The sequence below is a fragment of the Herpailurus yagouaroundi genome, unplaced genomic scaffold, assembly GCF_014898765.1.
Source record: "Herpailurus yagouaroundi ecotype Mexico unplaced genomic scaffold, PumYag 222, whole genome shotgun sequence".
NCBI classification, from domain to species: Eukaryota; Metazoa; Chordata; class Mammalia; order Carnivora; family Felidae; genus Herpailurus; species Herpailurus yagouaroundi.
The window spans coordinates 4,562,911-4,585,792 of record NW_024412453.1 but is presented as its reverse complement, the minus strand read 5'-3'; the positions used below and the strand labels follow the sequence as shown (position 1 = coordinate 4,585,792).

General features: G+C 44.1%; 1 protein-coding gene across 3 annotated transcripts in view; it reads left to right on the top strand.

The window, feature by feature from the left end:
• The window catches only part of TMC5 (transmembrane channel like 5), a 49,409-nt gene that overhangs the window by 5,078 nt on the left and 21,449 nt on the right, over positions 1 to 22,882 (top strand). The window contains exons 3-10 of one of the 3 annotated variants that reach the window (XM_040458924.1): positions 3,197 to 3,286; positions 8,487 to 8,586; positions 11,438 to 11,525; positions 11,991 to 12,239; positions 15,673 to 15,824; positions 17,553 to 17,697; positions 18,938 to 19,093; positions 22,376 to 22,527. In XM_040458924.1, the coding sequence (XP_040314858.1) occupies positions 3,197 to 3,286; positions 8,487 to 8,586; positions 11,438 to 11,525; positions 11,991 to 12,239; positions 15,673 to 15,824; positions 17,553 to 17,697; positions 18,938 to 19,093; positions 22,376 to 22,527 (1,132 nt within the window). Of the gene's footprint in view, positions 1 to 3,196; positions 3,287 to 5,800; positions 6,324 to 8,486; positions 8,587 to 11,437; positions 11,526 to 11,990; positions 12,240 to 15,672; positions 15,825 to 17,552; positions 17,698 to 18,937; positions 19,094 to 22,375; positions 22,528 to 22,882 lie in introns of those variants that run through there. The other 2 variants (XM_040458926.1, XM_040458925.1) reach the window with 2 other exon arrangements.

Here is a 22,882-nt window from a genome sequence, read left to right as displayed (position 1 = left end):
AAATAGACTCCTTAGGGAGTCTTAGGGGGCCAGTAATGAAAAAGATTTAGAAACACAGCCCTACCCCAAAGCAAGTGGAGTTAATAACGACAAGGAGATTTTGAATGTTTTCTATGTCCTGAAGACTCTGCGAAGCACTTTACTTTCATTGTCTTGTTTAAATCTGAACAACCAAATTTCACATAGCCACTACTGATCTCCCTGTTTATAGAGGGGAAAACTAAGCGAAGAGGGAAAACTGAGGTTCAGAGGCTCAATGCAAGATCACCCAGCTGCTAAATTGAAAGAGCTAGTCTCTCTAACCCAAAACCTGACTCTTACTTATCCTATATTACTACTGGTTAGGATCAAGGCAAATGCGAAAAGATTCCTGACCACTCATGTTTAAAAAAAAATTTAAAAAGTAGTCAAGTGTGACTTCTTTTTCTGAACTCCTTTGTAGGACCAAGATTGTAGCCCTTGGCAATCACCTGCCCTGTACTGTGCCATCATGATAGACTCAGGATCTTCATCTATGTATTCTTTTTTTTTTTTTAATTTTTTTTTTCAACGTTTATTTATTTTTGGGACAGAGAGAGACAGAGCATGAACGGGGGAGGGGCAGAGGGAGAGGGAGACACAGAATCGGAAACAGGCTCCAGGCTCTGAGCTGTCAGCCCAGAACCTGACGCGGGGCTCGAACTCACGGACCGCGAGATCGTGACCTGGCTGAAGTCGGACACTCAACCGACTGTGCCACCCAGGCGCCCCTCATCTATGTATTCTTTAAGGCTCTAGGTTATTTTCCTAGTGTCACGTTGCCTGGTCACAGTAGGTGCTTAAGCATTGCAAACTGAATTAATAGTAGCAGTAATGGTAAGGGATGTATCAGTTAGCTATTGCCACAGTAATGCTGCATAACAAATACCTGAAAAAAAAAAAAACAGTGTTGTACAATAAAGAAACATATATTTCTTGCTCACACATCTGCGGGTTTGCTTTGAGTTTGATTGAACTAGGCTGTGCTTGACTCCAGGTCATGGATTCTGTATCTACAACCTAGTGCCCTTCTTGGACCAGGGAGCCACCTGGGGGCACTGTTGTCCCATGGCACAAGCTGGAAGTGCTCAAAGTGGTGAGCAAAGACAACACAACATCTCCAAGGTTTTCAGTTGGAACTGGCACACCTTCATTTCTACCCTGTTCCATAGATAAAATTCACATGACCAAGCCCGACTTCAATGGTGTTGTCCAGGGATGGTGGTGGTGTAATATTTGCTGAACAACAGTTGATCTACTACAACAGTTACTATATATATACATGCATACACACACACGTATAGTTTGGTATGTCTCAGCATTACTTTAAGCACATTACATGTGTTAACTGATTCAATTCCCTCAACAATGCTATGTGATGGGCCCATCATTATTCCTGTTTTAAAGACCATGATACTGAAGCTCAGAGAGGTTAGGTAACATGCCTGAGGGCATCAACTGAAAACAAAGCTGGGCATTGATCCCCAGGAGGAAGTTCAGAACTTCCTGAAATGTAATTTTGTGCATTGTTCACATCAAAATGTGTTCCATTTTCTCTGTTGAGTTTATCTTGTAATGTTTACTGTGGGTTGAACAAAAATATCCTGAAATATGACACTGTCTTGTAGATGCTGAGAGTAGACTTGGTCCCTAAGAAAATCATGCCATAGGGATGCCTGGGTGGCTCAGTCGGTTAAGCATCTAACTCTTGATTTTGTCTCAGGTCATGGTCTCATGATTTGTGGGTTCGAGCCCCGCATTGGGCTCTGTGCTGACAGCACAGAGCCTGCTTGGATTCTCTCTCTCTTCCTCTCTCTCTGCCCCTCCTCCTGCTTAGTCTCTCTCTCAAAATAAGTAAATAAACATTAAAAAAAATAAAAAGAAAATCATGTCATATTTCAAATCTGTTCATGCCTCATCATAAAATGCTAGAAATAGAAAGAACTTCTGTGATTATCTGGACAAGTTTGTTTGTTTCACTTTTGTGTCTTAATTTTTCTTAGAGCAGTTTTATGTTCACAGTAAGATTGAGGGTAAGGTACAGAGATTTCCCATACAACTGCTTTCCCTGACATGCATAGACTTCACCCATTATCAACATCTGCCACCAGAGTGGTACATGTCTTAAAACTGATGAACCTACGACACATCATTATCTCCTCGAGTCCACAGTTTATATCAGAGTTCACTCTTGGCACTGTAAATTCTGAGTTTGGACAAAAGTATACTGACACATGTCACCATTACAGTATCATATAGAATAATTTCAGTGCCCTAAACACCATCTGCTCTGTCCGTTTGTCCCAACCCCCTAGACAAGTACTTTTCAAACTCTTGAGTTGTAACCCATTAACAAGTTGTGAAGTTAATCCTGAAAAATGAAATGAAAAAGAATGGACTGGAATGAGAATGTACTGGAGAGCCTTTTATGTAGTCCAGCAAAGTATTGTTTAGTGAAACTTATTTTTCGGTCATATATGTGTAGGTATGTCTTGGATCTTAGTGTAATAATTTTTAAAAGTTTTATCAAGTTTAAAATTTTAATTCCACTATAGTTAACATATAGTGTTATTATTAGTTTCAGGTGTATAATACAGTGATTCAGCAATTCTATACATGACTCAGTGCTCATTGTGATAGTTGTACTCTTAATCCCCATCACCTGTTTCACCTGCCCCCTGCCCCCTGCCCCCCTGCCCCCCTGCCCCTGGTAACCATCAGTTTGTTCTGTAAAGTTAAGAGTCTCTTTTTTCGTTTGTCTCTCTCCCTCTCTTATTTTCCTTTACTCATTTGTTTCTTTCTTAAATTCATTCTGCATATGAGTAGAACCATACAGTATTTGTCTTTCTCTGCCTGACTTATTTCGCTTAGCTTTATACCCTCTAGATCCATCCATGTTGTTGCAAATAGCAATATTTCATTCATTTTTATGGCTGAGTAATATTCCATTGTAACAAGTATTTTTAACCATGGCTTGTACTTCAATGAGAACCACTGATCAAAGCTGTTTGTACTTAACAGCATCAATTCCATATTTATGTTGTCTTTTCCACCCAAGCACTCTATCGTTAGTCTGTCAGGATCTCGAGGTCAAGGTTGAGGTCTTACTGACCATCCTACTCAGTAAGATCTAGTGTGGTGGGATTAATTGGTGATGTCTCCTGCCCCTTCATTCCAGTGAACCCTGCTTCTGTGGGTGAAAGTAACGCCCGCCCAGTTTATGGAAACCCACCATTGTCTGGATGTGACTGGCACAAGTCACCCCAAGGTAAGGCTTACATGAATAGTAACCAAAAAAATCAACCTTAGAGAGGAGTGTGTTCAAGGCAATACAGACATCGCCATTTCCTTTTGGCCGCTGGTGTGGCAACCGATGCAGTATTTGCTTAATTTACTATAACGGGGTTTCCTTTTAGATATGCAGACTTTTTTCTCTCCTGGATATCAAGATACCTTCATCAGGACTCTTCTGGTTTCATGTGACAGAAACCCAACTCACATGGGCCCAAAGTGTATGTACCAGCTTGTGTGGTGGGAAGGACAGGGAAGAAACAAAGAATTGAAGGTAGAATTACCTTTCAGGACCTAGTATAGAGCTTGGCGTATAGTAAATGCTCAGAGCTATTTGTCGAGTTAATTGGTGAATGAGTTACAGGAACAAGGGCCTCTGAGTCTGCATTGATCAAAATTTTTCTGAATAATCATATAATTATATATGATGCTAGAGTGTAGGAGCAGTAGGACTGGGGAAAGACAGAATGCTATGAAATCGGTTAGGAAGCTCTGTAAGGATCACTGTGTGCAGTGATGAAGGTCTGATCAGAGGCAGAGACTGAGAAACTAAAAGGAAACAAAAGAGAGAGGCCAGGGAATGCTAAGAGGCAAATCTATGAACAACAAGGAGTAAACAGACCGATGGGATCCTCTGTACAATAATGTGCATTCAAGGACCTCATGACCTGAAACCATGTCTCACCTTCTGGCACCCTACCCTATATGGCAGCATTTAGCTTCGTTCTTTAGGAGCCTTCTCAAGGAGGGGTATATCCTCGAGGATTGAGTATGGCTACTTGGGAGGAAAACCATGGAGGTATAGACAATCACACTCTCCATTTGGTTCCCACTAGAGCAGAAAATGACTTTAACTACTGGGGAAAAGGAATAGCTTCTAACTTCACTGGCCTGCTCTTTCTAGCCAGCCTGAGGTTGGGGCCTCTGGTAAAAGAAGAGTCCCAGAAGGCAGAGAGAATTAAAGAAATAGAGGACCCAAAGATGAATCTGGTTTTCTTCATCATTTTGCTTTGCATTGGTTTGGATTCTCAAACCACATACAATTAGTAGGTGGACAGCCTCCTGATAAAACATCACTTTGATGGGTTATGCTTTGCACCCAGGAAGCACCCAGCATGTGGTAGGTACTCACAAATGTTCATTTATTTATAAATGAATAAATGATACATCAGCATCTTGTTACAGGAAGGGGCCAGGACGAAGTGATTAAGACACCCTGCTTTGGGTCTAGATGGACCTGGGTTTGACCTTCAGTTCTCCTACTTGCTTGTTTTGTAACCTTAGGCAAATTACATCTTTGGGCTTCAGTTTTCTTAGCTATAAAAGGGGTTTATCATTGTATATACTGCATAGGGTGATTATGAAAATTAAATTATATACTCTTTTAAGTACTGGGCCTACAGTAATGGCAGGTATTCTTACTGTTAATTATCATTGGTGGGGAGGAGGAATAGAGTTCCGGTCCAATTCTGTCATTTAATGAAAGTGTGATGAAGACGGCAGTCAGGGTGGGGGGGTCAACTCATTTCTGTGCACCTCAGTTTCCCCAACTATTAAATAAACAACTTGGCCGAGGTGATTTCCAAATCAGGTCTCTTGGGTAGAAATAGTGTTCAAGTGCCTTGTTCTGACATAGCACGGCTTAGCAATTTTTTTTTCATGTAACAAGAAGTGTGGAGGGGAGGGGTTCACAGTCTGTGTGGCAGCTCTGTCAGGATGCTCTCAAGGACTGAGCTCTTTCTATACGTTCTTTCTCCACCATCCTTCTCAGGTGAGCATTTGTCCTCTTGTTTTCAAAATGGTGGCCTCTGGTGAGGAAGAAGAAAAAATGATGAAAGGTAAAAGGTGAAACTAGGCAGACTGTCACCTTTTGAAAAGCATTCCTGGAGCTCTATGACTCACTGGCCAGAATGGGGTTACAAGTCCATCTTTAACCACAAAGGAAGCCAGGAGAATTTTAACTGAGCACAGTGCCTACACAGGAAAGGTGGCTTCTGGGGGTATGGGAAAAATGGAGGGCGGATATGAGGAGGCAGACAAATGGCAGGGTTGGCTACCCAAGGCAGTCAGGAGACAATCATTATATTACTATAAATTTTTTTTTTTTGAGAGAGAGTGCATGCATGAGCAGGGGAGAGGGGCAGAGAGAGAGAAAGAGAGAATCCCAAGCAGGCTCCATGCTCAGCACAGAGCCCCACACAGGGCTCAATTCCACAACCTGAGCAGAAATCAAGAGTCAGACACTCAAATGACTGAGCCACCCAGATGCCCCATTAATTGTATTACTGTAAACCTGTCTGGATTTATATAGGCAGGTAAAATTATATACATATAAAATATGTTTTAGGCCGGGGCACCAAATTAAAAAAGGAAAATCTTGCCCTTTGATTATGAGTCACTTAGAAGAATCTCTGCCTTCTGTTTCTAGAACCCTATTGTCTTTAATGAAGGATTCTGTTTCCAATTTCTTACCTAGTTACCAAGACAGAAGTCCTACAGGAAAACACACCTCTTTATGAGGAGACCCCTCTGTGCAGATGTAGGGAGTTATGTTATGATTTGTGTAGGACTGGCTTTGGCAATCTCATCCTTGTCTTTTAAAAAGTGTGAATGGGGCATCCCTCTGTGATCATCATCATTTTTCCTGGTGGCTCCTGACGATGTCAGTGTGACTGCTCTATGAGGTCTCTGGAAGGCCACTCCAGGGGAGAACAAGCCTTGGAGGAGGCAAGGGATGTTTTCTGATGACCAACTGAATGAAATCCTCGTCGAGGCAGAGAATGTTCCATCTCGGGTTTTTCCAGAAAAGACACCAGTGAACTCAAGCTTCAGTATGGTCTCATCCATTTCTGACATCGATGTGACAGACTCTCAGAGCTTTGGCAACCCAGATGACAAAAAGAGCAAGCAGTTGTTGAAGTTTTCCACATCTTTGAATGAATCATTTCTTCAGACCCTTCATCGTAGCCCAGGAAGTGTGGGCATAGACACTTCACATGAAAACATTCAAGGTGGTGAGACACTGGGGGAAAGGAGTTAGCAAGGGCATGAGGAAGGCCTCCAAGCTGTCCACAAGGTTTTTTACTTTTAAGACATGAAATAGGTTGAAGTTTGGTGGATGATCTAAGCACGCTACGGATGGACCCAGGAAGGGGTCACTTTGGGAGCACCTAACACCTAAAAAGGAGTTTACCATGACCAAGCTCATTTTCTTTCTTCTTATTTTTTTTAAAGTTTACTTATTTTTGAGAGAGCGCAAGTGGGGGAGAAGCAGAGAGAGGGGAACAGAGGATCCGAAGCTGGCTCCGTGCAGACAGCAACAAGCCCAATGTGGGACTCGAACTCAAGAACTGCAAGACCATGGCATAAGCTGAAGTCAGACGCTCAACTGACTGAGCCACTCAGGCAGCACCCCCCCCCCCCCTCCGCCCCCAAGCTCACTTTCTGTGCCTGGCAGTCTGCCAAGCACTTCCTTTTTTTCCCATCAAATTCAGTTTTACTTATTCCCCACACTTTGAGGCTGGCACATTTGTCGCTTCCATTTGCTTGATGAGGAATTAAATGACCTGGCAGAACCAGGGCCCAAATACAGGTCTGTCTGGCCTGATGCCTTAACTGCTGTCCTGCTTTAGTCCATTTCCTCCCCACCCTGGATTTGGCAACATAGGATGGCCCTTATTGCCAAGTCCGCCATGACACCAGGTCTTAGCTGATACTGTCTCCCTGCCTTTCTGCTCCTGAGGCCAAACAGTGGTTTCTCAGCTGCTTGTGTCTGTTTCATCTCATAATGCTCCAGTCATGAAGTCCAGGCATTGTCAGTGATTTCTAAGAGGGGAAAAAAATCCATTCTCACTAAAGCATTTTGTGGGTTTAGCCCCTTTATTGAAGACTGGGGTGTCTCCTCTCATGCTGCTGTCTCCCCACATCACTGTGTTCTTTCCTCCTCCTCCTAGTCCTTTCTTCCTCTCTGTCTAGCCCCCCATCCCTCTCAGGAGAGACACAAATTCCTTGTCTTCAGCAGAGTGAGTTGGTGGCCCTCTTTTGGGGATTTCCTTTTCACCCCAACTAGGTCAATTGTGGAGTTCCAGCTCCATAACTCAACCAGGGAGCCAGACCGTTCTGTTGTTACCCCACTGGTAGTCCCCCAACTGGCTTCCTCATTGTTACAAGATGGTGACAGCAGTTCCAGGCTTCACATGTGGCCACAACAACATCCAGAGCAAGAAGAATCTGTCTTTTTCTTGTTTTTGTTTTTTCCTTTTTGAGAAGGAAGAAGCCTTTTCCAAGAAACTCCTCAGCAGACCGTGCATCGCAGAACATTGGCCAACATCTTGTTACATGCTCATGCCTAAATCAGTCACCTGCAACAATCAGTTTGGAATCATGGGACTCATGCCCTGTGCCTGAAGATGGGTCCCACCGTGCAGAAGCTCAGGGCCTTGGGACAGAGGGGGTAGATTCCCAAACAAAATCCGTATTCTTTTAAAAAGGAGAGATAACTTGGGTAGATGGCCAGCAGTATCTGATGATACTGAGAAGATGGGGGACTCGTTCCAGGAGGCAGAAGAGCATATATGACAACAGTCAAGAAATGTAAACAAGATAATGCTCAGTCCATTAAGCGTCTGACTCCGGCTCAGGTCATGATCTCGAGGTCCATGAGCCTGGGCCCCGCCTCGGGCTCTATGCTGACAGCTCGGAGCCTGGAGCCTGCTTCACATTCTGTGTCTCCCTCCCTCTCTCTTTCTCTGCCCCTCTCCCTGCTCTTGTGCTCTCTCTCTCTCAAAAATGAAAAAACATTAAAAAAAATTTTTTTTAATGTAAGTAAGATGTCTGCGCCTAGAGTACAGGGGTCAAGAGAAAATGGTGCAGGCAATCAAGTGAGGGAGGACAGTGAGCCTGACCAGATGTGCAGGGGCTTGTTGGCTTCATTGGATATTTCTTGTCATTGAAAAAAAGGAAAATATCAAATGTTGCATACAAACATTATCATTTGCTTTGACTTTGAGAAATACGCCATGTTGCCATTTTCATTTCTGGCTTTTGAGATCATTGAGTCCATATATTCTTTCCTTATGCCCTTATAAAAACATGCTCTCTAAGTTCAGTGCTATCTTTTGAAATGCTGATATTCTGTGAAAGAAACAGACTGAAACTCCATTTATTTTCCTCCACAGGACAAAAGTTAATCGCATCTTTGATACCAATGACCTCTAGAGACAGAATTAAAGCCATCAGGAGTCAGCCAAGAACCATGGAAGAGAAAAGGAACCTTAAGTATGGACCCAAAGCTTTTCTTCTTTCCCAGATTTCATGTGAACCTCAGTCTTCTACTTTTGCCCCATCTCAGAAAGATAAGATAAGAAATAAATTCAAGAGAAAGGACAGTCTTGCTACAGAAGAATTCCAAATAACCTGTATAGATACTCCTCTGTCCTCTCAGCAGGAGAGCAGGCTATGCTTAGTGATGTGCTTTGAAAGGGTGGAGTATGAAAAGCAAGGGAGAGAAACGTTCCAGTGATGAGGTCTAGTTTACACTCCCCTTCAGCCAGGCGATCAAGGTTAGCATTGCCAGAGATATGTGGTCAGAAGAGCACATTCCCTCTGTGGTATTCTCTCCTAAAGACTGTAACCCCAGTGTCACCAGAGGAAAAAATCAGGCAACCCCTAATAGAGGGACATTCTGCAAAATACCTGACCAGTATGCCTCAAAATTGTCAAGGTCATTAAAAATAAGGGAAGTCTGGGGTACCCCGGTGGCTCAGTCAGTTAAGCATCTGACTCTACATTTCGACTCAGGTCACGATCTCATGGTTCATGAGCCTGAGCCCCTGCATCGGGCTCCACACGGTGTGGAGTCTGCTTGGAATTCTCTCTCTCTCTGCCCTTCCCCATCTCTCTTTGTCTCTCAAAGTAAATAAGTAAACTTAAAAAAAAAAAAAGTCTGAAAAATTGTCAGAGACTAGAGGATTCTTTTTTTTAATTTCAAAAATTTTTAATTTTTTTTATTTTAGAGTGAGCATGAGTGGGGGAGGGGCAGAAGGAGAGAGAGAATCTTCAGCAGGCTCCACTCTCAGCATGGAGCCTGACTTGGGGTTTGATCCCATGATCCTGGGATCATGACCTGAGCCAAATCAAGCAGACTAGAGGATCCTAAAGAGACATGACAACTAAATGCAATGTGGCATGGGATCCTGGAATAGAACACAGCATTCATGGAAGAATGAGTGAAATCAGAATCGTGTGAAGTTTAGGTAATTGTAGTATGCTAACATTGGTTTCTAATTTTGACAAACTATGACGGAAATTTAAGATGTTAATAGGAGAAAATGGTGAGTAGCATATAGGAATTTTCTGTAGTTTTTTCAACTTTTCTACAAATCTTGAATTACTCTAAAATTCAAAGTTTACAAAAAGAAGGAGGAGGAGGAGGAGACCTCAAAAGCTTCCTAAGGCTAAGAATTAAAAAAAAAAACGAGTGAAAGAGTGAGGGCTGTTTTAGGCTTCAGACTACTTCACATTTATTGTTCTTCAGCCTTTTTCTTTTTTTTTATGTTTATTTTTAAGAGAGAGAAAGAGTATGTGAGCCGGAGAGGGGCAGAGAGAGAGAGAGAGGGAGACAGAGGATCGGAAGCAGGCTCTGCGCTGTCAGCACAGAGCCCAACGTGGGGCTCAAACTCACGTTTGTGACCTGAGCTGCTGTCGCCTGCTTAACCGACTGAGCCACCCAGGTGCCCCACGGCCTTTTTCTTTTGCAACCTGTCATCTTGGCAGAAACTAGGAGAGTGGATGCAACAATTGCTAATAAATAAGTCAATAATGCATTTGTTCTGGGGTTGCAAAGATAACTTGCAAAGTCTGACAGCGGAGATGAATTTGTCAACAAGAAACGTACACATGAGAAAGAGGAAATCAGGCCAAGTCAAGGTAGAGGAGAATGCAGTGACAGGACTAGCTGGAGTGATACAGGCTGCCTGGGCAAAGCAGGAGGCCATGTGGACCAGGCTGTGGAGATGATGGTGTGGGGATGGGCATTTGGGTGTATAAAGAAAACCAGGAAAGGACCAGAGCAAAGTAGCTGCGGTGAATTCATGGAAAGGTAAAGATGCCAACTGTGGCTGGATCTTTTAAAAACACTCTTCCATTTCTAATGTTTTTATTTTATTTTTGAGAGAGAGAGTGTGCATGTGTGCACACACAAGCAGGGGAGGGGCAGAGAGAGAGGGAGACCGAGGATCCAAAGGAGGCTCTGCACTGACAGCAGAGAGCCTAGCACGGGGCTTGAACTCACCAACCTTGAGGTCATGACCTGAGCCGAAGTCAGATACTTAACTGACTGAGCCACCCAGGCTCCCCTACAGTCTTCCATTTCAAACTCTGCATGCCTGCCTCTGTCATGGAATAAGGGCCTTGTGAGGGCCCCAAAGACTTTACAGCAGGATTTTTCAACCCCAGTATGCCTGATATTGGAGGATGGATCATTCTCTGTTGTGGGGGACTGTCCAGTTTATTGTAGGGGGTTTAGCACATCTCTGGTCTCTACCCACTAAAGGTCATAGCAAATCTCTCTCCCCTAGATTTTTGACAATCAAAAATGTCTCCAGACTTTGCCAAATTGTTCCTTGGGGGCAAAATCTCCCTAGGTTGAGAACCACTCAAGGGTGATGACTTATAGGACCCTTCCGCCTCCCCCTGCAACAGTTATCACTCGTACCCTCTGCCCTTCCCCCTGCTGTTTCCAGTCCAGCCATCCTGGCCTCCTTGGGGGTCTCATGTTGGCTGTTCCCTCTGCCACGGAGCAGTCCCTTATCCATACAACTAACCCCTCCCCTCCTTCGAGATTTTGCTCAAATATCATGCTATTTCAAATTATAACACAGTCCCCATCCCAGTATTTCCCATCGCCTTATCCTGTTCTATTTCCCTTTTTCTTTCCATAGTATAAATCACCGTTTCTTTATTGTCTTTCCCTTCCAACTAGGATATCTTCTCCATGAGGCAGGGAAATCATTCTCTTTGTCTCACTACCTGGGTTGTGCCTAGTACGCCATAGACACTCAGTAAATATTTGGGGAATGCAGCGATTACGGCATTGGTATCTCTCCCTTTCTTCTGGCATTCCCCACAGGACAATGGTTGACAAAGAGAAAAGTAAGCAATCCCACCGTATCCTTGAGTTCAACTGCTGTGCTCAGTGTCTGAACTCCGTTTCACAGGTAAGAGGCCTTTATTGCAGTCAACAAAATGGGCATGATAAGGGGTAAAAAGGTACCCCTTGCAGAATGGGATGAAAGGTACCCAAGGGGAAGAGGAACCAAAATTCAGGGCTGTTTCATTGAAAGCCATAGAAATTGGGTTGGTCTAGGTGCAGAGAAACCAGGTGGGCATGCAAAGGTGTATAAGAGGTTGCTGAGTTATTTGGACAGCATAGCTATTGTGAACGTCACCTTCAACACTGGGATATAGGATAATAATATAGGAGAATAATAATAGGAGAATAATAGCACTCACCTGGAAGAGTGGCCTGTCAGATTAAATGAGAGAACGTTTGCAAACACGCTGAGCGCATGCCTGGCACGTTCTAACGCTCTGGAAATAGTGGCCGTTTTTGCTAGGATGGGACCTTCTCATACGTGTTTGTTGAGTGACTGTCTACCACATGCTTTGTGCCCCTACCCCAGGCTTACCGTAGATCTAAGAACAGCCTGTCAGAACTGCTCAGTTACATCAGCCTATGGCAGAAGACGTTCAAGGTCATTGGAGGCAAGTTTGGAACGAGCGTCCTCTCCTATTTTAACTTTCTCAGGTGGCTTTTGAAGTTCAACATTTTCTCGTTCATCGTGACCTTCAGCTTCATCATCATCCCTCAGTTTACTGTGCCTGAAAAGAACACCCTCCAATTCACCGGATTGGAATTTTTCACTGGGGCGGTAAGTTCTCCATTTCCCCCCACCTGGAAATCCACCACCTCAGAAACCCCCAGACATACCTTCCAGGCCCCTCATTTTGCCTGGGAGTCAACTGATAGGCAAAGTGGGACTTGGAAATGTGTTTCTTTTTTTCCCTAAAAGTAACATATACACAACACAGGAGACTTTCTGTCTCTAGAGGTAATCATATTAATAGTTTGTGTTGTTCACCATCTCCTTTTCTGTGCACACACAGACACATGTATACGTGTACATATACATCCCTTTCTTCTGTTTCCACTTTCTTTTGTTTTTTAACAAAAGATGAATCATTCACATATACCACCTATGACTCACTTCCTTTCATCTGCTCTGTGGTGGATATGTCATATTGGTGTTTGTAGAGCTACCTTTTTTTTCTTTTTTCTTTTTCTTTGTACAAAATACAACGCTCCTTTTGAAAAGTTCCTACTGTAAATTTTTTGAAAAATGTTTATTTATTTTTGAGAGACAGAGAGAGCAGGGGAGGGGCAGAGACAGAGGGGGGAAAAGTTGCTACTGTAAAAGAGAGAAAATTAGGTGAAGGTCCACATTAGTCTTCTTCCCTTGTCTAATGGCCTAGCTTAGAGCCTATCTTTGTCCACTGTTTTTCTTCCTTCTTCTTTCCTAAAGAAAACAGGATACTACAGGTTTTTGCAACTTTTTTTTTTGTTTTACTATGTATCTTGAGCATCTATATAGATCCACACTACTCTTTTTTTTTTAATTTTTAAATATTTATTTATTTTTGAAAGAGAGAGCGTGAGTGGGGGAGGGGTAGAAGAGAGCGAAACACAGAATCCGGAGCAGGCTCCAGGCTCTGAGCTGTCAGCGCAGAGCTGGACTCAGGGCTCGAACTCACTAGTTGTGAGATCATGACCTGAGCGAAAGTCGGACACTTAACCGACTGAGCCACCCAGGCGTCCCAGTCCATAGTATTCTTTTTAACAGCAGCTATAATTTGTTTACCCATCTCCCTATTGACACTTATAGCCCCTGCCTTGTGAGTTTACCTTCTAGAAGAGATTTCTGCCACTAGCATTCTGTAGACCAGGGACTGACAAACTATAGCTGGGGCCAAATCTGGCCTGCCACCTAGTTTTGTACAGCCAATGAACTAAGATTGGTTTCTACATTTTTAAATGGTTGAAAAAAAATCAAAACAGGGATGACATTTTGTGAAACATGAAAATTATACGTGAAATTCAAATTTGTGTCCATAAATAAAGTCCTTCTGGAACTCAGTCACATCCATTTGTTTAGGTGTCTGTGATGCCTTCCTGCTACGGTGGCCGAGTGGAGTTGTTGCTATAGCTACCAAGCCAGATATTTATTATCTAGCTCTTCACAGAAAAAATTTGCTGACTCTTGAAGTAGAATGTTCAAAATCAAGTTCTCCCACTTATCTTTTTAAATTTCTTTTTCTGTTAAAAATTCTCCCTTGTGTTAAGTGCATTAAGTGAGAATTATTATTATGTAAATTTCTTCCTCATTTACTTTCATTCTCCTTGTTGTGATGTACATTTTTAATTTAATTAACTTATTTTTTAGGGCTTTGTTTTTATTTTTATTTTTATTTAAAAAATTTTTTTTTAACATTTACTTATAATTGAGAGACAGAGAGACACAGAGCATGAGCAGGGAAGGGGCAGAGAGAGAGAGCGAGACACAGAATCTGAAGCAGGCTCCAGGCTCTGAGCTGTCAGCACAAAACCTGATGCGGGGCTCGAACTCAAAAACTGCGAGATCATGACCTGAGCCGAAATCAGACGCTTAACCGACTGAGCCATCCAGGTGCCCCTAGGGCTTTATTTTTTAAAGTTTATTTACTTATTTTGAGATAAAGCACAAGCAGGTGAGGGGCAGAGAGAGAGAGAATCCCAAGCAAGGCTCCATGCTGTCAACACAGACAGTTAAACGTCCAACTGAGTTTAACTGAGCCCCCCAGGACGTTTAACTGAGCCCCCCAGGCACCCTGATCTGTATTTTTTATATTTGTATATATGTAACATTTTATTATGAAAAATTTCAAACATACAGGAAATAAAGAGTAGTAAATGAACACTCATATGCCTACTATGCAGGTTTCTAAATTGTTAACGTTTAGCCACATTGTTTTATCTTACTATTTTTTGGAAGCATTTCACAGTTAATTAAAGACATTAGGACATTTTACTCCAAATTTCTTCAACATGCATCTTTGCAAAATAAGGACACTTTCTGCAGTTATCACACCTAGCAAAATTAAAAATATCATTAAAAATCCAGACTATATTAAAATCTTCCCAGTGGTCCCCAAAATGTCTTTCATAGCTTGTTTGTTCAGACCAGGATCCAATTAAAGCCCCAGTTTGCATTCAGTTGCTTTTTCTCTGAATTTGCAATTAATCTAGAATGATCTCTCCAGGGGCGCCTGGGTGGCTCAGTCAGTTAAGCAGCCAACTTCAGCTCAGGTCATGATCTTACAGTCCATGAGTTTGAGCCCCGCATCAGGCTCTGTGCTGACAGCTCGGAGCCTGGAGCCTGCTTCAGATTCTGTGTCTCCCTCTGTCTCTGCCTCTCCCCTGCTCATGCTCTGTCTCTCTCTGTCTCAAAAATAAATAAAAACATTAAAAAAAATTTTTTAAATAAAAAATAAGAAAAAAAGAATGATCTCTCCAGACACAGCCCTCTCTTTTCTTGACGTTGGCTTGTTGCAGAAACCAGGCCAGTTGTCATACAAACTCCAACATCCTACCTTGTGGAATCAATTGTTTCCTTATAGTCTCTCTGACTTGTTCCTCTGGCCCGTATTTCCTATAAATTGCAATTTAGACCTAACAGCTTGATTTGTTTCATATCAAACATGTTTGACTATAATACTTAACATGGTCATGTTAAGATGACAGAGGCCCATCATGGTTGGCTGTCCTGGGTTTAGTCATGCTTTGCTTGGTCACTGGGTTCAGGTGGTGACACCTGGGTCCCTCCACTGTAAGGAGGGTTTGAGAGTCCTTTCCCAACTCAAAGAGCCTAGTGATAAAACGACTATGTTTTTTTTTTTTTAATGTTTATTTATTTCTGAGACAGAGGGAGACAGAGGGAGACAGAGCACGAGTGGGGGAGGGGCAGAGAGAGAGGGAGACCCAGAATCCGAAACAGGCTCCAGGCTCTGAGCTTTCAGCACAGAGCCCGATGCCGGGCTCGAACCCATGAGCTGTGAGATCATGACCGGAGCTGAAGTCAGACTCTTAACTGACTGAGCTACCCAGGTGCCCCCAAACGTCTACGTTCTCAGTGACCTTGGGTGCCCTGCCAACAAAATGTCGAAACTGACTGATGCAAGTTTCTTGCAGATGGAAAAGGTGAAGGGTGCTGACATTGTCATTGTTTTCTCAAGAGACCCACCTGACCTCTGGCTTCTTGCCTCTTTCAGGGTTATTTTCAGGACACGGTGATGTACTATGGCTTTTACACCAACTCTACGGTCCAACACGGGAGCAGTGGGGCACCCTACAACATGCAGCTGGCCTACATCTTCACAATCGGAGCGTGTTTGATTGTCTGTTTTTTCAGTTTGCTATTTAGGTATGGAGTATCTGCATTTCTCAATCCTAAGCTCATTTTGGATTTAGGTAAAATTCAAGAGACTGAAAAGTTCCCCAGGAAACAGTTTCTCTGCAATTTTGACTTTCTATTGCTGTCTGAGCATTCCCGTTTTATAACACAAACTGTAAGTTTGGATAAAGAAGAGAGGTTTTTGTGTGCTTTCAAGGAAATTGGTCAGTCTGAAAATAGGGATGCAGTGACCCCACTAGTTATATGGAAGGAAGGGCATGGATAGGCAATTGTCCCTTGACAACTGTCAAAGAGGAGGTACAGATGTTCAACCTTTGTATTCGTTTTCCTAGGTCTTCCTAGGACCTTTCCTCGGTCTTCCATAACAATGTACCACAGACGGGGTTGCTTAAACAACAGAAATATATCTTCTCAAGTTCTGGAGGTTAGAAGTGTAAGATCAAGGTCCTGGCAGGGTTGGTTTCTTCCGAGGCTTCCCTGTGGCTTATAGATGCCTGCCTTCTCACCGTGACCTAACAGGGTCTTTCTCAGTGCATGTCTGAGTCCTAATCTTCTCTTCTTATAAAGACACCAGTCATATTGGATGAGGGCCCGCCTTGATGACCTATTTTAATGTAATTGCCTCTATAAAGATCCTATCTGCAAATACTGTTGCTTTCTGAAGGTTAGGGGGTTAGGGGTTATGCTCTCAGCATAGGAGTTTTTAGAGTGTATAGTTCAGCCTGTAACAACCTCACTGCCAGCACACAATTCAGAGTAAAATGAGATTTCGTTTTGTCCTATCAAACCAGGAAAAGTTCCTAAAGCTACTGTTAGTGGTGGCAAATTTTGGAAAGATATTGACTCAGCACTTTTTACATGCCAGGCTCAGTGCTGAGTGCTTCCTCGGCTGATTTCACTGAGTCCTGCTGACGTCTCCACGATATTAGCATCTGCCTTTATCAAGTGCTTACTGTTCTAACCACTACATTGATTCTTGTGGTTGGCTGAACAGTTCCCCCCGCCTCCCAAAGATGTCAAAGTCCTAATCCCCAGAACCCGTGAATATCTTACTTTACCTGGCAAAAGGGACTTTGTAGATGAGACTGAGTTAAGGATCTTAAAATGGGCCAGTTAATCATAAGGGTCCTTGTAAGTGGGAGGCAGGAAGGTCAAGGTCAGACAGAATGGAAGCTGCAGTTCTCCTGGCTTTGAAGACAGGAGGGACCATCAGCCAAGGAATGCAGGCAGCCTCTAGAAGCTGGAAGAGGCAGGGAAACACATTTCCTGCTGAAGGATAGGAATGAACACAGCTCTGCTGACACCTTGATTTTAGAAACATTTTCTGATTTCTGACTTCCAGTAAGAGAATAAGTAGACATGTGTTGTTTTAAGCCACTTAAGTTTGGGACAGTTTGGTACAGCAGCTAGAGGAAACTAATGTAACTCTCATATAAACTCTGTGGGTGGGTACTATTATTATCCCCGTTATATAGATGTGGAAACTGAGGCTCGTTGCAGTTAAAATAACAAAGATCTCCCAGCTGGCAATCCAGGATTATAAGACAGACGTATGAGATCTTGAAGCCAGTGGTCTTAACCATTATGTTTGTGATCGCACTGTTCCAGTAGAACCTGAGGTTGACTGTTCCATGTTGCCTGTCCCTGTTAATGGTAGGACTCCCCTTTGTTTAATTCCTGCACTCCCCAATGCCTGTTTCAATAACACTTGAGTATTTTGGTTTCTGCCTTCCCTAGCATGGCCAGGTATTTCCGGAACAACTTCATTAACCCTCACATCTACTCCAGAGGGATCACTAAACTTATATTCTGCTGGGACTTCACCGTCACTCATGAAAGAGCTGTCAAGTTGAAACAGAAGAATCTTAGCACGGAGATAAGGGTAAGGCAGGCTTGCTTTATACAACACCTTCCCACAGCTAAGTTCCTTTACTATGTCTGTAACTTTTCTTTTTTTTTTTTTTAATTAAAAAATGTAATTTATGAAAGAGAGAGCACACATGCGAGCTGGGGAAGGACAGAGAGAGAGAGAGAGAGACAGAGGATCTGAAATGGGCTGTGTACAGACAGCAGAGAACCTGATGCGGGACTTGAACCCATGAACCATGTGATCATGACCTGAGCCGAAGTTGGATGCTTAACCAGCTGAGCCACCCAGGCGCCCCTACAGTGCTTTTCAACTCACAACAGTTTTTGCCCCTCAGGGGACATATAGTAATATCTGGAGACTTTTTATTTTTTTTTTTAATGTTTATTTATTTTTGAGAGAGAAACGCACAGACCATGAGCGGGGGAGAGGCAGAGAGAGAGGGAGACACAGAATCTGCAGCAGGCTCCAGGCTCTGAGCTGTCAGCACAGAGCTTGATGTGAGGCTTGAATCCACACACTACAAGATCATGACCTGAGCTGAAATCAGACGCCTAACTGATGGAGCCACCCAGGCACCCCATATCTAGAGACTTTTTCGATTGTCACAGTTAGGGGGAGGGTGCTACTGGATGTTGCTAAACATCCTGCTGTGCACAGGAGAGTTGTCACAATACAGAATTACTGGCTGAAAATGTTAATAATGCCGAGGGTGAGAAACCCTGGTCTATAGAAAAAAACTTACTAAAAAGAAAGAAAGAGAGAAAATCAGAAACAAATATACCCAACCCCAGACTCTTAAATACAGAGGACAAACTGGATGTTGATAGAGGGGACGTGGGTGGAGGGATACATAATAGGAAAAAAAAAAAAGAGAGGGAGAATAATTTGTAAGCAAAGAGACTTTGACAAGAGGTTTGAAGATGTTAAATTCGTTGGTGTAGATACCCAGCCTTATTCTTCAAAAAAGAGTTTCTTGACACCTCAAAGTGCTTTCCTCAAGAGCATAGTCCCACTCTGTTGGGCCTGTTTCTCTAAGATGGAAAAGGTGTTTGGCACAGTGATAGAGGTTCTTGGTCCATTTGAGATTTCCCCATGAGTCTCTCATAGTCCATGTCCATCATGAACTTCCCCCTTTCTCTCTCCTGTGGATCTGGGGTGGGTTGTGTCTCAGAGTGGCCGAGATTCACCTGCTGAGTCTTTGCTAACAGGTGATAGGGTACTGTAGGCCGACCTGACTTCCTTGTGTGTATAGGAAAACCTGTCCGAAATCCGTCAGGAGAATGTCAAGTTAACGCCCAGTCAGCAGCTGATCCACATGTTGGCCCACCTGGCAGCCTGGGTCGTCTCTACTGGAGTGGCCATTGCCTGCTGCGTAGCTGTTTATTACCTGGCTGAGAACAACTCAGAGGTAACCAGAAGGGCAGGGACACTGGGGGCCCGAGCACAAAACCAGGTGAAGGGATGAGATACTGGAGGGAGGCGGTATGGAGCTGCTACTGAACTCAGACTCTGTGGCGGGCAGCACTGGCATCAGCTGGAAGCTTGTGAAAAAATGCAGAATCTTGTGTCCCTGCCTGGGCTCACAGCCTCAGAATCTGTATCCTGACAATGCCCCCTGGTGATGTGTATGCACGCTTCAGAGTAAGAAGCTCTGGGTCCGTGGAGAGATGGGAACTTTGGGCAGCAGACGTGGGATTAAGTTTTGGTTTCTTCCTTTATTATTATATTCCTAACACCTCCCACTGCCCCTGGCACTGAGCAGACACTCTAAGTGTTGTGATCTGATGGACTCTGGTGAGCCATTTAACCTTTCTGAGCTCTGGATTCCTCACTTGCAAACCAGGAATGATCGTACCTGGCTTTGTAGGTGTGTGGTCAGGACTAGAAAAAAGTTATGTGAAGAGTCTACTCTGTGCCCAGTATTGTGACTAATAAAGGAATATTACCTTTTTTTTTTTTTTTTTGCAAATGATATAAACTCTGAGACTAATTAGCTGGATGGTCTGGGCAAAGTACTGTTTTTCTGTAGGTTTCAGCTTTTCCCCTGGAAATGGAACTAATTGTAGCCAGTTTGCCAACCTCTAGAATTGTGGTACAGGTTGGTTGGATTATTTCACTTTCTTTAATGACTTCCTATTTTTACCCTCGATATAAATTTATCCTCCATGGCATGATCGACAGATCTTGTATGATCTGATCCCTGCCCACATCTCTAGCTTCAACACCCCACAACTACCCATATCCTACACTAGCAACACTAAATGGTGTGTCCACAGTTCCCTGAGCACACCATGTTTTTCCTTTTCTCTCGGTAGGAAAATATGCAGTTCATTCTCTACCCAACCTGCCCTAATTCCCTCATTGGGCAAATTCCTCCTCCTCCTCCTCCTCCTCCTCCTCCTCCTCCTCCAGACCTCAGCATGGTGCCGTTTCCTCAGCAAATTTTCTCTCACCCCCACCACCCTCACTAGATTGTGTTGGGCGCTCCTGACTCTGCAAGCTTTCCCTGTGCTCTTGTCATGTGTAGTATTGAAAATACCTGTTTATGTATCTTCAAAAGACAGTAGCTGGGCTCCAGGCCCAATATTTGACACATAGTAGGTGCACAACCAAATGGATGAACAAGTGAAGGAGAAGCCAGCAAGAAAATGGGTGTGGGATTACATAACACTAAGAGTTTGCCATTAACCATGTTGAGATGTGCCCTCAAATAGGGGAAATTAAGTCTCAGTTCTTAAGGGCCTGGCAATGCCTACCCAGGGTAGAAATTGTGACCAGGCAGCTGTAGGCATAAAGAAGCCTTCTGAGTTTCTTCTTCACCTGGAAGGTTTTCTCCACGCCCACCTGAAGTGAAGCAGGGCAGCTAAGGAGGTGAGGAGGCAGAAGTGGAGCCTATTGTTTGAACATCTGCTGTATGCCAGGCAGGAGCAACCCTTTGTACAACTCTAGGGGTCACATTCATGGGCAGCTACAATCTTCTGTGAATGATGTCTCACCTATGTTGTTGAGGGGCCAGACCTGGCCTTATTTGGTTTCATTCAATTCTTTTATTTTTCAACTTTTTTTTTTTTTAATTTATTTTTGGGACAGAGAGAGAGCATGAACGGGGGAGCACGAACGGGGGAGGGGCAGAGAGAGAGGGAGACACAGAATCGGAAACAGGCTTCAGGCTCCGAGCCATCAGCCCAGAGCCTGATGCCGGGCTCGAACTCACGGACCGCGAGATCGTGACCTGGCTGAAGTCGGACGCTTAACCGACTGTGCCACCCAGGCGCCCCCTCAATTCTTTTATTTTTATTTATTTACTTTAATGTTCATTTATTTTTGAGAAAGCGCAAGTGGGGGAGGGGCAGAGAGAGGGGGACAGAGGATCTGAAGCGGGCTCTGTGCTGACAGGCTGACAGCAGCAAGCCCGACGTGGGGCTTGAACTCGCAAACAGGAGATCATGACCTGAGCTGAAGTCTGCCGCTCAACTGACTGAGCCACCCAGGTGCCCCAATTCTTTTATTGTTTTTAATTAGGGCATCAACTGAGAGAGTAACAGAGAAAGAGAGAGAGAGAACATGCACTTATGTGTGCATGAATAGGGGAGGGGAAGAAAGAGAGGGAGAGAGAGAATCCCAGGCAGGCTTCACGCTGTCAGTGCAGAGCCCGACTCTGAGCTTGATCTCATTCTCATGAACCATGAGATGATGACCTGAGCCAAAATCGAGTCAGAAGCTTAATCGACTGAGCTACACAGGCGCCCCTCATTTAATTCTTGCAATGACTCTGTGGGTCACATGATAATCTCCCCATTACACAGACAGGAAAAGAGGCCCAGGGAAGCTATGCATCTGGCTTCAGACCTTATAGTTCATAAGCATGGGAGAGGGGACAACATTTGAACCCACGTTACCCTGGCTACAAAAATACTTCCAAAAGTGCAAGTGGGGCTTTCGAAACCACCCAGAGATAAAGGGAGGCAGGGTCAGGCCTAGGAGTGGGAAGGAGGTAGTGTGAGACAGAAGATAAATCCACTGGAATCCCTGACTCCAAGGATTCCTAGCTGAGGGCAGCCTTCACCCCACTCCAAACCAAGTGCCAGGGTGTTGCATCCACATGAAGGAAGGGGGTGCCTCTTTGGACCTCATACGAAGGTGTGCCATGGGCTAACAGAGGCTCCCTTTCCCCTGATTCAGCACCCAAGAAAAGTCTGGTGAAAATGAACAGGGCCACGCAGGAGACAGGCGGAGAAAGTCTGCAGTGTTCAATACCCTTGTGCTATAGCTTCCGCGGATTCAAGCTTTTGCTCCAACAGCCAGGAAACACGTTCTCATCGCTGCAGACCTCTTGCTAAGGACAGTAAAGTCACAGAATGGCTGTTTTGAGTTCAGGCCCCTGAGTCAGATGGACCCAGTTCAAATCTGCCTCGGTGACCCCAGGCAAGCATTTTTACCTCTCTGAGCCTCCATTTGCCAGTCAGTCTATTAATACCCACCTGCTGGTCTGTAGTGAGAATTAAACGTGATCACGTGATCACGTGGGTCCTGCTGGGCGCAGGGTAAGTGCTCAATAACCGGTAGCCTAAGAGCTAACCCCGGAGGAGCTACCACTGGGGTTTCCCCATTGTGTGGGGTCTTCTGCGTGAGGCAGAGAGGAGTTCCGTGCACGTTTGGCATCTCGATTCTCTCCCTGCATCCCCTGCAGTTCCTGAAGAACCACCAGAACCCTGGAGCAGTGCTGTTACTGCCTTTCCTCGTGTCCTGCATCAACCTGGCAACGCCACGCCTCTACTCCCTGTTCAGGCTGGTGGAGAGGTATGAGACGCCGAGGCGCGAAGTCTACATCCTCCTCATCCGGTAGGTGTGTCTGCCACGCCCACCACCAGCCGGTATTTCCAGGGAGGGAAGTGAGGTGGGAGCTACAGAGGGTTATGCTCGAGTACCAGAGTTCTGTTTTCCAGAAAGGATTTCAAGAATAAAGTGTGTTTGTATGGGGTGGGTTAATAGCCATAAAATCCAAAACGCTTTCAGGTATACAATTAAGTACATCAGTCTTTTGATCAGAGTAATAGCTTACCTTTCCAAATTGATATTGGCCTGAGGATTTTCATAGTTTTTCTCAGTTATGAGATGTACAGATGTTCATGTTGTATACTGCAGAAGGGTGCCTGGCTGATGAGTTGTGTAGGGACTGAAATTCATCTAGCATTTG